The 13,802-nt window shown below is 35.6% G+C and overlaps 1 protein-coding gene across 2 annotated transcripts in view; it reads right to left on the bottom strand.

Annotated features, from left to right (window-relative positions):
* Nucleotides 1-574: 574 nt before the first annotated feature.
* Nucleotides 575-13,802, bottom strand: part of LOC122042330 (coiled-coil domain-containing protein SCD2-like) — a 40,166-nt gene continuing 26,938 nt past the window's right edge. For both annotated transcript variants that reach the window (XM_042602375.1, XM_042602376.1), the window contains exons 11-17: nt 4,966-5,082; nt 4,735-4,856; nt 4,500-4,569; nt 3,740-3,781; nt 3,391-3,431; nt 1,664-1,790; nt 575-1,006 (exon numbers count right to left, since the gene is read on the bottom strand). In XM_042602375.1, the coding sequence (XP_042458309.1) occupies nt 909-1,006; nt 1,664-1,790; nt 3,391-3,431; nt 3,740-3,781; nt 4,500-4,569; nt 4,735-4,856; nt 4,966-5,082 (617 nt within the window). In that variant the 3' untranslated portion in view covers nt 575-908. The remainder of the gene's footprint in view (nt 1,007-1,663; nt 1,791-3,390; nt 3,432-3,739; nt 3,782-4,499; nt 4,570-4,734; nt 4,857-4,965; nt 5,083-13,802) is intronic.

The following is a 13,802-nucleotide window of genomic DNA, read 5'->3' as shown; positions in this document are numbered from 1 at the left end:
TCAAACATATGAGAATAGTTAAGAAGCATACTAACGAATGTGTAGACTAACATCAAGTGCGAGCCCCAAAGCTTTGTCCTAGGCTTGGGCTCGGCTGATCCTGCGCTTAGCTTTCCTGGCACTGACAAGTACGAAGCCTGGAATGTCATTTGCTGGGCTGAGATAGGCCCAGGAGTTTGCCTCTCTGTTGACACGACACTCGCTCTGCCCCTCTGCTTCCAACTATACGACGCGACGCAGCAGACTCACACCGTGCGAGGTTGAGTCTGCTGGATTGGATTCGCTGCTGGATTCGATTTGCTTGTCGATACGGGCACGGCAATGCATGCGGTAGCATATCTATCTTCTTCCCATCGCTTCGATCTCTGCGATTCTCTCTGTCACACACTAATTTATTCGTGGTCTTGCATTTACTTGGTCGTTTACTGACAATTCTTTACCAGAAGTCAGTATGAAAGTGTGAAAAAGTATAAAAATCAATTTAAAGTGTACACGTATTTCCTGGCATAAAGAGAGACAGTTATTTTTCTCAATCAAACTTGTAACTGTTATAGAGCATGAAAAGTAAAACACCTTGATAAACCACATGCTTCATTCCGTAACTGAATCTGAACTTTGTAACAATTAATATGATATTGAGGCACAATTTTATCTGCACCATTGTTCTTGCTGTAAAAACAATGCACAGTGGAATCATGTCCTGTGGGTAAGTTTGTAAAAAATAATGCATTCGGTTGTTGCATTCTATGTAAATAAATCAAAAGAGTAGAATTTTGGATGACGTTTGAAGTCCTAAAACTTTGAAAAGGATAGTTGTGCTTTGGAAAGCTGAAGCAACAAGAAAAAAATGAGATTTGAAAGCCAATCATCTGACACTGGTGTGCTGGGGTTATGTATTTGATGAATTTTCAGCGAGGCTTTTGATCCGTATTAGTTTCCCAACGAGAAGCTTCCCACAATTGCTGTTCGATGCCTAGCTTCCTCAGTTCTATTAATCCTCGTTCCACTGAAGGAAAAGAGGTGAGAAAAGAAAGAAACCTGTAAGATAAGGTACAACTCTAGATTCCTGTTTATTAATTGCCTCTGTAACGGAAATCAATTAGCAAGGGTATGTCAACTGTAACAGCAGTATATTGCTACCAACCAGTTGTGTCTTAGAGCGTATCTCAGTTACCAGTGACCATTGTGTTACTACAACCAATCAAGAAATCAAGGTTTGGCAGATTCTTAGCCTAGTATAAAAGTGGTTTTATGTATTAAAGATTGTTTGGAAATATTACATTATATCTGACATTGCCATCTATCCAAGAAACTAGTAGTAGTAGTTCTAGTTTTCTTTTTCTTTTTGAAAAAGGAAACAATGTTGGTATGTATTGATGTTATCCTCCAGCTAATAGTAATATGAATGTCAACTAAAAGAGATGCTATGTGTGCGGCCGTGCACACAATTTTTTAGGTTGCCATAGATATATGAAAGCGTGCATGCTACAATCAATTAAGTAGGAAAACGGAACTACTATTCATGTCTATACATGCAATTTGAAAGTACTAATTTCCCCAAATCAGTAATGGTAGCTCTTACATGAAAAACAAGACCTAGAAATCTCTGGTATTTTTCATTTCTGTGAGAAAAGAGGGTGATTATGCAAATGGAAAAATATACCATCAACAACATCTTGTGGTGTAGGCGCCTGGCCAATGCTGTCTATCCAAAATTGCAGACGCTCTTCAGCTATATCTTCCTCAATGCCATGGTCTGTTGATCTTCTCCAGAAGTATGTAAGCCACGACTGCAGGTATAATAGTTGCTTGTAGTGTAAGATAGCTGAATAGTATGGCAATAATCATGGACAGTATTAAGAAATATTAATACTGGTGCAGACAATACTAGCAAATAGGGCTGTAAACTAATTTGTCAAACTGAGTTAGTTTTGTGTCATTCAAGTTTGTTTGATAAGGTAACCAAGGCAAGTCAAGACAAGTCAAGCCTAAAATAAATCAAGTATTTGAAATAGTTGTTTAAGCTTAGCCTAGTTTCTTGTTTTCCGTGCTTATGTTTGGTTCAAGCTTGACTTGAACTTGGATCATTTAGATGTTCTCAAGTTCTTAATTCAAGCTTATTTGATATTTAAAATTTTTACATTTTCAAGCTTATTTAGTTGGTTAGTGAGCTTGATATTATAAGGTTATTTGTTCATTTTGAGAGCTTCTTTTTATTTATTTATAAGTTTGACAAGAGTTTTGTTGATAAAGAGGTTCATAAGCTTTATTAGTTGAAATTGTTCATGGACATTGTTCATGAATAATTTATTGTGTTCAAGCTCTTTTATTAAGTTTAATGAGTTGTCAAACTTGTTCATTTAATTAACCTTATGTAAATTGAACAAACATAAACAAACATTTATCAAGCTGAATATCAAGATTGGTCACAAACATTTGGTTTATTTACAACCCTACTAGCTAAATACAAATATTGGTACAACAATACTAGCAAGAAATGTTCCGGCGTACGATATAAACAAGAATATTAGTATCATATAAGCAGATTTCAGTGCAAAATTGTGTTCTAAACAAAACTCAAAATGATACATGCTTGTATCCTAATATGACAATGTGATTCACAAGTCAATCTGTTCAATTAGACGGGCAACTGAATATGGATCAACTCAAAATTGTTATAATAGCCACTTAATTTAATTGATGTCTAAAGAAGCTTCAACTTCCTTCTGGATATCTTCTTAAATACTCTCCCAAGTACTCTTCGGTAATGATACATCCAACCTGCTTCTTCTCAAACCTGCTAGTACATGACCAGATAATCTCAATCGAGGTAATACAATTAGCCTTTCAAACCTGCAACTCAAGCGTGCATGATTGATGAGAAAGTTGAAATTTCAACTCCAAATTAGCTTTGGTTTCCTTCCACTCGTCCCTAAAAATATAAGTGAAGCAAAGAACAGTCCCTAAATAAAGGTTGGCATATTCTGATTGATAAATCATCTTCAGATCGTCTCTGTAAACTACCAAAGAACTACGCATGGAATTCCACTTTTTTATTTAGAATTAGAGATAATTTAATAAAAACTCACGCCAGGCAAGTAGAGTACCCTGTGAATAATGTTAGTAGCTTCATGTTCAGTCCAAAGTTCCAAGTATTATACAGATTCACAAAACATGAAAATGTACGGGCAAAAACAGGAGTTTCACATTGCAGCTGAATGTAGCCAACATAATGTGAATGAAGCATTGAAGAGCAATTTGATACAGTTATATGTGCTTGAAAAAGGATATAATGATGGTACCCATCAATATTAACGCTAAACATATATGTAAATAGTGGACTAAGAATATATATAAATAGTAGACATAAAGAAAATTTGTGACTGTTACCTGCTTAAACAAGACATCTTCTGCTTCTTCTTCGCTTAATTCTGTCAAGGAACATTGTGATATGGTGTCACGGAAGACCTAGATTACTTAAGAAACTTGAGGAAAAATTTAAAGTACATATTACTAGAAAAACATGAGCAAAGTTGCTAAATGATGGAAGTTCATATTGCAAAAGAACTGTACAATTTGGGAATTGATGTGAAACAAGGACTTATTCCAACTATTTTTTTTTCGGCAAAGTGAATTTTATCCTACCATTAAACTTTATGTAAGGTTATATGGCGGTGTCACAAGGGTAAGGCTACTACAAAAGCAAAGAAATTGAGGGAAAAAACAACTTAATACTTACCAAATTCTTCCATGAATTTTGGATCACCAGGTGATCTTATGTCTGCAAATGAAAAATTAGGATTTAGCCATAGATAAGTAGATGAGAAAACAAAGGGGAAAGATGAAAAATCTGCAGTTAACTAATATCTAGAAGGTTCAGTAAAAAATCAATGGGACAGGTCTTGGCTGTCTCAAACATTATCCAACTACTGGCAAGACTAAAAACTGAATTATTTAATTAAGGATTGCAGAAAGGTAGAGTTGTATGAAAAAGGATTGGCTTGCACACTTTGCTGCTCAAACCCACGCATGTACAATGCCTGTATGGTACCAACAGAAGGATATTCAACATCACAAATATGTAATTATGTGGAGAGTCAATGGTCTGAAGATCCAAAATCCATTATGATATCAGATAACAATCAGAACATTGTAAATTAGTTGAAACTAAAACTTCAAATAAATATTTTTTTGTCAATTGACAGGGAGAAACTAGAATTGTCTCATTCAATATCCCTCTGCACAGTTGATTTACTTCATTTTATGGGGTAAGCCACCCTATATTTTGATTTGGGTTTCCCACAGAAATGAGAAGACATGAGAAATCCAAGTCTAACAGAAATTAATGAATCTTTTGCTTATTTAGAACAATTCATACACAGGCTTAAGATACTTATATAGTCATTATTTGTCTTTATGATTAATATGACGAATAAAGGTAAAGATTTCAGAAGATACAAACTACACAACAAAAAATCTGTATAAAAGAACAGGGAAACCTGAAGCTGTTTGTCGAAGTAAATTAGGACGGCGGTATTGGGCCAACACAAGAACAATAGCATCCTCAACCTAAAGATTGATGACTATCAATAACTTGGAGAGAAAGTGAAGAGAAAATACAACACTGAACTATGAATTTATAAGAAGCTAGTTTCTTCATTGAGCTGTCTGCAAAGACAAACCCGAGAAAGGGGTGTCAAAAGCTGGTGCTGAACAAAGAAAATGAAGCAAGACCTTTAGTGAAGAGAGTTCCCTTAGACCTTTCTCTACTGCAAGCATGTTTTCTATGTTTCCTTCTGCGTTTGTATCACTAATATCATGACCCTGTTTATTTCTCCAATCAGGTTCAAGGTAGCCTACAGAAATATGATAACAATTCATAGGAAAGCTATGAATCTTATTGTTCATAAAAATAATAAAAAAACATGACAGCAGTGTTGATAATTCTATCACTTTATGACATGCCATTGCTCAAAGATTGTTTCTTTGCTCTTTGCCCAGCAGAAGTGACAACCTCAAGTGGAAGGGGAGCTAATGAGGACCAATACTCATTCTTAGCTGTTGCAACTTCTGGATATATTCCTGCAAATGTAGAAGGTGAATAAATAAATAGCTAAATGTAGAAAGGAGTTAAAATGCATGATGCTCAATGTAGAAGAATTGTATCTTAGAAGCTTCAAGAAACGAGACTGTAAATAGTTGGTTGAAATGGTAGGAGTTATTGTACACCTTATATAGTTTAGTAACACACGTAAAGAGAATAAAACAAGATCATGCATGACCAATGACCATTATTGTATTGACTTTTTTAACACTAACTGGAGCATAGACAATAGTAGTTTGGGACTTAAAAGGTAAAAAAAAGAGCAGCTTAGTGGTTTAGTGAAGGAACCACCTAGTAAAAGGAATGAGGTTCTTCTTAATCATCACATCATTAAATTCTATAATAATGTGGCATAATATTGAACACTTTATTAAGCTCAAGAATAGATATTAATCATGTACAATACAACAACCAAATCTTTATTCCACTAAGTAGGGTCAACCACCTACGTCATTGGGCTTGTTCTCTTACAATATCATCATCTATATTCAAATAAATTTTATTATATTTTATGGTTGGTTAACCAAGTCTTCTTTAATCTTCCTCTTCCTCGATTAATGGTATTTGTTATTATCTTACATCGCTTAACTGGAACACTTATTAGAGTACATGTTCTATCATCTTAAACACATTTTTTAGAGTTTTCCCTCAATAAGTGTAATCCCGACTTTCTCTATAATGTTTTCATTTTTTATCTGCCCATCCTTGTATGCCTGCACATCTAGCTTAACATTCTCATCTATGCGACTTTTCATCTTCTGCTCATGTGCTCGATTTATAACCTAACATTTAGCTTTAAATAGTATAGCAGCTCTAACTATCATTTTATAAAACTTCTCTTTGAGTTCTAGAGGTACCTTATGATCATAAAGAACATATAACGCCCTCCTCCATTTCAACCATCCTGCTTGAATCCCCTCCATCCTTTTGTAAAAACAAAACTAGATATTGAAGCTCTTAATTACAAGTAACTTATCATTTTCTATCTTAATAATTATTTTGCTACATTTACTACTATCAAATTTAATTTTTTATAATATGTTTTTACTCTACTTTATCTAAAATATTTTGTTTCCAATGTTACCCTCCAAGATTCGAACTTAAAATTTACTATTTCACGTGTTTTTATTGATCAAACAAATGTCATATGCAAACAACATGTACTATGGTAAGGAGTTTTGAACTTTTCGAAGTGTCTAGTGAATTTATCTATGACTAGTGTAAAATGACATGGACTTAGAGTTGATCCTTGATTTAAGCTATCTTTATAAAAAAAAAATAAATTAATCCGCTTGGAGTCTTCACTCTTGTCATTATATACTCATATGTATCCTTGATTATTTCGATATAACTACGCTGTCACATTTCTTTTCTAAAATTCTCTACATAATTTCTCTTAAAATTTTATCATAAGCTTTTTCGAGATTAATGAACATCATATGTAAGTCTTGCTTCTTTTCTTAATATTTTTCAATCAATTGTCTAAGATGTATAACTTATATTGTCAACCTATATTAATCATGCACAATATGAAAAAAAAAAAAGAGAGAGAAATGTGTCTAGAGTAAGTGGCTTATTAAGAAAACTGTTGACGCAACGAGGCCGACAAGAGGGGTGAATTGCTTGAAAAAATAAAAAAAAAACCTTTCTCGTTCTTCCAACTCTAATTAAAAGCAACTATAATAATAAATGAAAATAACAACTTAAAGACGAGGCACCAGATTTACTTGGTTACAACCTACGTGGTTGTTATTCCAAGACCAGTGAAAGCACTAAAAGAAAATCTCCTTCGTTGAAGGTGGAGAAGTCTCTTACACTTGTTGAAAAGCTCAGACAGTTGCTAGGAAATGATTACAAGAGTTGTTTATTTCCTAGGTCCAGGGGTCTTTTTATAGCCCCTGGAAAATCTTATCTGTGGCTTGAAGGTGCCTTCCATAGGACTGGAAGGCGCCTCCAGTGAGGCACCAAAGGATAAAGCTTTATCCTTTGACAATGGCAATATTAGCCTGATCGAAGGCGCCTTCCATAAGGCTGGAAGGCGTCTTCGTACTGTTCATCGAAGGCGTCTTCCGGCCATGGAAGGCCTTGTTGGTGCAACAGTGCCTTCAATTCACTTTCAAGGCGCCTCCAGCAACAATTCTAGCCTCCTTTCGCTTTTCTACTGCTCTGATTGCCTGGGTGATCACGACCATCTGAAATAGGGCTCACCCAGACCCATTTTCCGATCTTCTCCTCGAGCAGGCTTCCGCTCCGGCTTCTCGTCCCTCGGAACGTCGTGCACGTCCTTCTTGTCCACCGGTGTACTCTTCCACAGCACCTCGTCCCTCGGATGCATCGAGTCCGTCGACTCCCTTCCCGTGCCATCCTTCTTGCTAACTGTGTCTTCCGCTCGACTTCTTGTGTTCCTAAGCTCCTGCACACTTAGACACAAGGGTCAAACACAACATGACCTAACTTAACCTGGTTAATCACATCAAAAATACCATGGGGTTCCAACAAAAACAAGTTAATTTTTAAACTTGGTATAAAGAGTGGAGGTCTTAGTCATTGTACCGTTCATATTGAAGTGACAATCAACTTAATATGCTTGTTTACTCATTTGTATCCTAGGCCATGTAGATAGTTGATTATAACACGATATGCATAAATGAGTGCAAGCTGCTCCAAGAATGAAAATTGCCATGATGTCTCACAAGCTTTTTGAACCATAGCATTATATTTTTAGCAATTGAACAAACAACATATTTTGTTTCTTATTTCCCCACATGGCTAAATTTTTACCAACATAGTGCAATGCTAGAACATCAATCACCAAAGCTCCAACATAGTATGCTTCCATATATGACCCAATACCTATGTGCCCATCTTTTTAGTGAAGAAAATCCTTGGCTGGAGATCTATGCGACACACATCTTCATTACAAAAAAAATTATTGTTGCATAAACAAGATGTCAATTCTAACAACAAAGGATGAACCTAATCTGGCCACCTTGAGATGAACCTTTCAAATAACTGGAAGGACTGTGAAGGATCACCAAACTCCTCATCTTGAAACCATAATTCTTGACAGGGAAGAAATTAGATGTCAAATCAACTATGTATTTTAGTTTCTACCAATGAATTTAATACATATTTCCTCTAAGAGAGAATAATATTATTGAACTACAGGATATGTAAAACCAAGAAAGTAGCTAAGCCATCGCACATGATTTAAAATTTCAGTTTCATTTCAATTTCCATTTTGGTATAAGCCTGAATGATACAGTTTTAGTATCAAATTATGTCAACACTCAACACTGATAATCACCAGCAGACCATGCTGACTGATAAAGTCTAGGTCTAGTTGAATGAATATAGAATCAAATTTGAACCTAGTTGATTTCAATTAAAATCTAATTAGATGCTTAATGGATGAAATTAGAATTACATGGTATGTGAGATCAATCTTCAATTTGGATTAACTTAGACCCAAAATCAAGTTGGACCAAGTTCTGAGTTTAAAAGTATATTTTACAATCATTGAATAATATTGAATTCCTAATGCCTATTGTCTGTTGTGTGATCGCCACTTCATGACCTTCATTAATATTCACCTCCAATACTGATCTCCAAGGTGTGGTTGAACTTGGTCAGTTACAACAGAAGCCTCATGCAAAGTTTACACATGTGCCCCCTGCCTTTGGCCAATTATCACCAACCTTTTCCTTTCTATGTTTTCTTTCTTGCCTAAAGCCAGGTAAATTTTGCTCAATCAAGCGGAGGTACAACAAGACTAAAAGCAATACATGCAAAGCAAATAATTTTCTTTGTACGGTTTTTAGTAACATATTGTAGAGTTTCACTAGCTTTAATACTTATTTAATTGAGTAACTAATAATAACATATTAATTTTACATAATATAAATTGCAACTAATACATAAACCATCTATTCTTTGATTAATTTGGTCTCCTCAATATAATATTTGCAATAAATTAAATTTTAAATTTTGGCTTTAATTGCTTGTAAATTATATTTTTTTTCCATTTTATAATGGTTACACTTATAATTTATTCAACTTTGCAAATAGAATGTTGGAATGAACAATATAAAAAATGTGATTTTCCCCAATACTCTATAAACTAGGCTATCCTTTGCTTCCAAACTCTCAAATATTGGAGCAATTTTAAATTTTTATGCCTGAGAGACTTATTGAAAATGTAATTTTGTTTAAAATTAACGTATATTTTTCTAGAGTTATGTAAATTATATATGAAATTTGTTTGAGAAATATTTAAAAAAATTTTACCATTAACCCCTCTGTTTGCTCCAAAAGCTAGAACAGGGAAGGAAAGCAATTCACAATGGAAACAAATTTCTAGGGAAAGTGAGGGAAAGGAAAGACAAAATAAATCTCGAGGGAAAGATGATACGAAAGAGAAAATGAAAAAAAAAAAAAAAAAAAATATAATCGCGGCCTTATATGAGGTCATCAAAGCTATGTGAGGTGACCTCACACGGGGCCACCAACGGTAGCCACTAAAGGCGACTTTGCACGGGGCCTTGTCCAAGGCTGCGTAAGGTAATATTGTATGGGGGTTGTCGCCAGCTATTTATTACACGAGGCATGATTGCTAGTTGGTTTGGAGTAAAAGAGAATTATTCAACACGATTGTGCCAAATCAAATTAGCATTAGGACACATTAATTAGTAGAATAAATCTTTCCTTTATTAATCAATCAATTGACAGTATTGCTCCTTTATTAATATGTAAATTGACCGAGCACTGTAATGCTTCTATAAATTGTATACCCTTACACCTTTTCTCTTACATGGTATCAAAGTCATTACTTTCTCTTCTCCGTGAACTTTTTTTCCTTCTACGTCTACCGCCGCCACAAGCTACACTCCTCCTCGCACCAGCAACAACATCCCTAATTCTTCTTCTTCACCAAGACCAGCAACTTCATCTACTACCAAGTTTTGGTTATTGATTCCCTACCTTAAGTCTCCCTCGGTTTCCTTCGGTTTTTCGATCGGTCGATCTCTTTAGCCATAAGGCTAGACGCCATGATATTAGCTTTCCCATCTTGTCACCCTTAATTTCCTTCAGCTTTCAGCTCGGGCTCGTCACATCTACAAGCCTCCTTCAGCATCATCTTCGCCGCCCACCCCAGAGGTTCACGTCAAACACCTCACCATCCTCTTCTGCTCTAATTCTCGTAGTGTCGGCATCCCCTTTCCAATTATCACCTTTGATTCCAGAACCTATCGTGGAACCTTCTCCCTCTTTTTCAACTAGCGACAGTAAGCAACCACCGTCGCCGAAAGCCATAATCATCTCCTAATTTGGATCTACTACTATCGAGGATAATAAGTTATTTATTTTTGATGTCAAATAATCAACTACATTATGACCAAAAGCAAAAAGTTCAGAACCATGTCAAATCTATCGCATAGTTGGTCATATTGGTAATCATTTCTCTAGAAGATTCAATTGCTCAAATAGTCGGAGAAGATATCAAATTTGTCTCAGAATTGGATATATTGGTATTCAATATCCTATAACATTTGACTCAAATTTCGTTGGTGGTATTGCAACTTTAAAACAATCTACTATTTCACAAGTTTATCCTAAAGTACTCTTGTGTGTGCCTACTCTAAGTAAACCACCAAATTTTTCATCTATTGAATGATATATTAATGCCAGAGCAATTCATCATATCACATCATACTATGATATCATTGAAGAAGTAATGTCGTACTATAGCTCAGATACAGTGCATGTAGACGATGGCCAAAGTTTGCAAATCACTAATCTTGGAAACACATACATTCATTTATCTAATCGTACTTTTCACATGCGCAGCGTCTTTTATGTTCCATCTATTATTAAAATTTTGATCTCCACACGTCCGTTTTGTCTTGATAATAATGTCGCTTTTGAATTTCATCATCATCATTATTTTATAAAAGATAGAGGATTATCCAAGGAGCACCAATAGGTTTTGGGTTCCTAGAGCATCTTCTCTACCCCATGATAGTTGTAGAGTGTCAACTCATTGAAGGGTAGTTAACCCAACTGAGGAAATCGAGCATTAAGGAGCATTTTCGTCATAACCTAAATGAAATGGAATTATTATTTACCGAAAGAGTAAAATGCCTAACAGAAGAATTGATTTTAATCTTAAATGGCACATATTGGGAAATTCATAAGAACTATCAAGTTGGGATTTTGGTATGTTCTTAGGCAATTTAAGGCAATCCGAGCCTTAATTTAAAAGTGCTACTCTTGTGGAAAAATGGAATATGCCAACATTTGAGGAATATGCTTAATTTTAATTGGCATAAATTAATCAAGGGAATTAGAAATGCAAACTTAGGCTTTGGCATTTTCTTGAAGCACTTTAGGGCAATCTAGGTTTAAGTTGTAAGTTTAGCTAAGTTTTTAAGGATACTTAGATAGTTAATCTAGGTATATTTTATTAATGCTAAATCTTGCCATGATTGTTTGCCCATCATATGCCATGACATCAAGTTTATTTGTGCATTCATAACTTATTATGAAAATACAAAAATACCATGTCATGTCATACATACATCATGTAATTATAGGAATCTTTCTTTTGAAAGTTATTTCATTTTGATGTATGCCATAGCATAATCATGCATTAAGTTTAATTCCTTGTAATTAAGGACAAATGACATTTAACAACACTTATTGACATCACGGGTGGATGTCTAATATCTCTAAAATGCCTAGATAGATATGCATGATCCCTAGAATAGGGCAAAACCAAATTTTACATCTCACAAAGACCTATAAGATGACTTGTATGTGTTTTGTCCACAATAGATACAAGTGAGATGTTAGGATGATGAACAAAACTCAACATGTTGATTTAGTGCATTCTTTTGAGTTTAGGTTCATCAAAACACATAGTTATGTGTATTCCCATCATTGGGAAAGCTAATGTACAAGTCATGTGCATTAAGCCCAAGGAATGTGATGGGATATTGGTTTTGAAAATTGTTTTAAAAGACTTTTGGAAAACCTTGGTGAAGGCTATCTTTTGATAGTAATCACCATTGAATAGTTAGACACAAACATGAAGAAAACGCTAAAGTTTTAGCAAGTTTTCAAGCTTGTGTCAATCTTTGAAGATATGATATATTTTCATAGAAAACTATTTTTCCATGATAAAGTATGCCCTAAATAATGTCTACACGAAATTTCATGATTTTTGGAGTTTTGTAGAATTTTCTAGGGGTTTCTGAAGTTGACTGAATTTGAAATTCAGCAACTATCAGAGCTCCGATCGATCCATGGATCGATTGGAGTGTCTGAATCGATCGATGGATCGATTCGGCAATTCTCTAGCGAGCAGAAGCTCGCTGGATCGATCACCGATCGATCCAAGAAGACTGAATCGGTGGATCGATTCACAGGTTCAATCGATTGGAACCCAACTCAAATCGATCAAGATTTTGATTGGAAAGCTTATTTTCAGCATTTCAACCTATTTTAGTCTAGGTAACCATTCCAAACCCTGAAAATACATTTGTATACATAAAAGGGTGTTTTCGTGTGGAAAACAAGGATGGATTGGTTAGGGAAGGCTAAGTTGAAGTTTAGGTTGAGGTTTGTTTCAAATTTTGAATATTTGAACCTCAAACTTCTAAATTTTGGTTTCCTAAAGTTTTGGGGATTCCAAGTCATTGTTGCAATGATAGTTACCACCATGTCTTTAGGGAGGACTTTAAAGACATGAAAATTATTTTCACGAACCTTGGAAGGTGGTCAACCTTCATTAACGTCAAGTTGAGCGTTTGAACTTTAATGGGAGTGGATATCCTCATTGTTCAAGTGGCTTTAAGTGGATAATGCTCAAGGATGGGCATTTGCCTACATTGGAATGTGATTAAAATGAATGGTATGGGACCTTCATTATTGTTGTGTCACAACGAGTGAAGTTGTGAACAACGATGAGCAACTCTTCGGGGAGAGTTTTCAACAATGGGCATTTGTCAAGAGTGCCCAAAATTGAGGCACGGGTTGATGTGTGCTCAAAGATGGTTTGATGTGCGCCAATAGGGGGAGAATGAAAGGGAGTAAGTTAGGCTTTCATTACCCAGAGGGAATTTGCCTTCTTAGGGGAAAATGAATTCATTACCTAACATAAGAAAGGGCTTACTCATCTTTCTTTTGCCGAGTATTGTTCAACTCTGCTAGTGAAAGAGTCAAGTCAGCTATATGGAATCTTTCCAATCACTCGAGTTTTGTTGCATATCACGCCAATGAGAGAGCTGCACGAAAGATTGTTGCCCGCTTTATGCTCTCGAGGATAACCTTGTCCTTGTTGACCTCAAGGACAGAGGAAAATCAGTGAGTGATGCACTGGATATGGATGGAGCTTGAATTCGGAAGTCAACTGGGATGTTAGGCAGAGAAAATCCTAGTGAGTGAAGCCGGGAAAGACCTAGTGAGTGAAGCTAGGCAATTGGGAAAGTCCTAGTGATGGTTGGCAGGAGAAAATCCCAGTGAGTGGCGGTGAAAGACCTAGTGAGCGTAAGCTAGCAATGGGAAAGTCCCGTGAGCCGGTGCAAGAGAAATCCGTAAGGGTCAAGGTTGACCGGACATCTGGTGAGGTTCAGTAGGTCAAAGGATTGACCGGATACTGGCACGAAAGAAAAGTCCGTAGGTCGAGGGACCGACCGAT

The sequence above is a fragment of the Zingiber officinale genome, chromosome 2A, assembly GCF_018446385.1.
Source record: "Zingiber officinale cultivar Zhangliang chromosome 2A, Zo_v1.1, whole genome shotgun sequence".
NCBI lineage: Eukaryota > Viridiplantae > Streptophyta > Magnoliopsida > Zingiberales > Zingiberaceae > Zingiber > Zingiber officinale.
The sequence above is the reverse complement of the archived record's forward strand: the minus strand, read 5'-3'. Positions and strand labels throughout refer to the sequence as shown.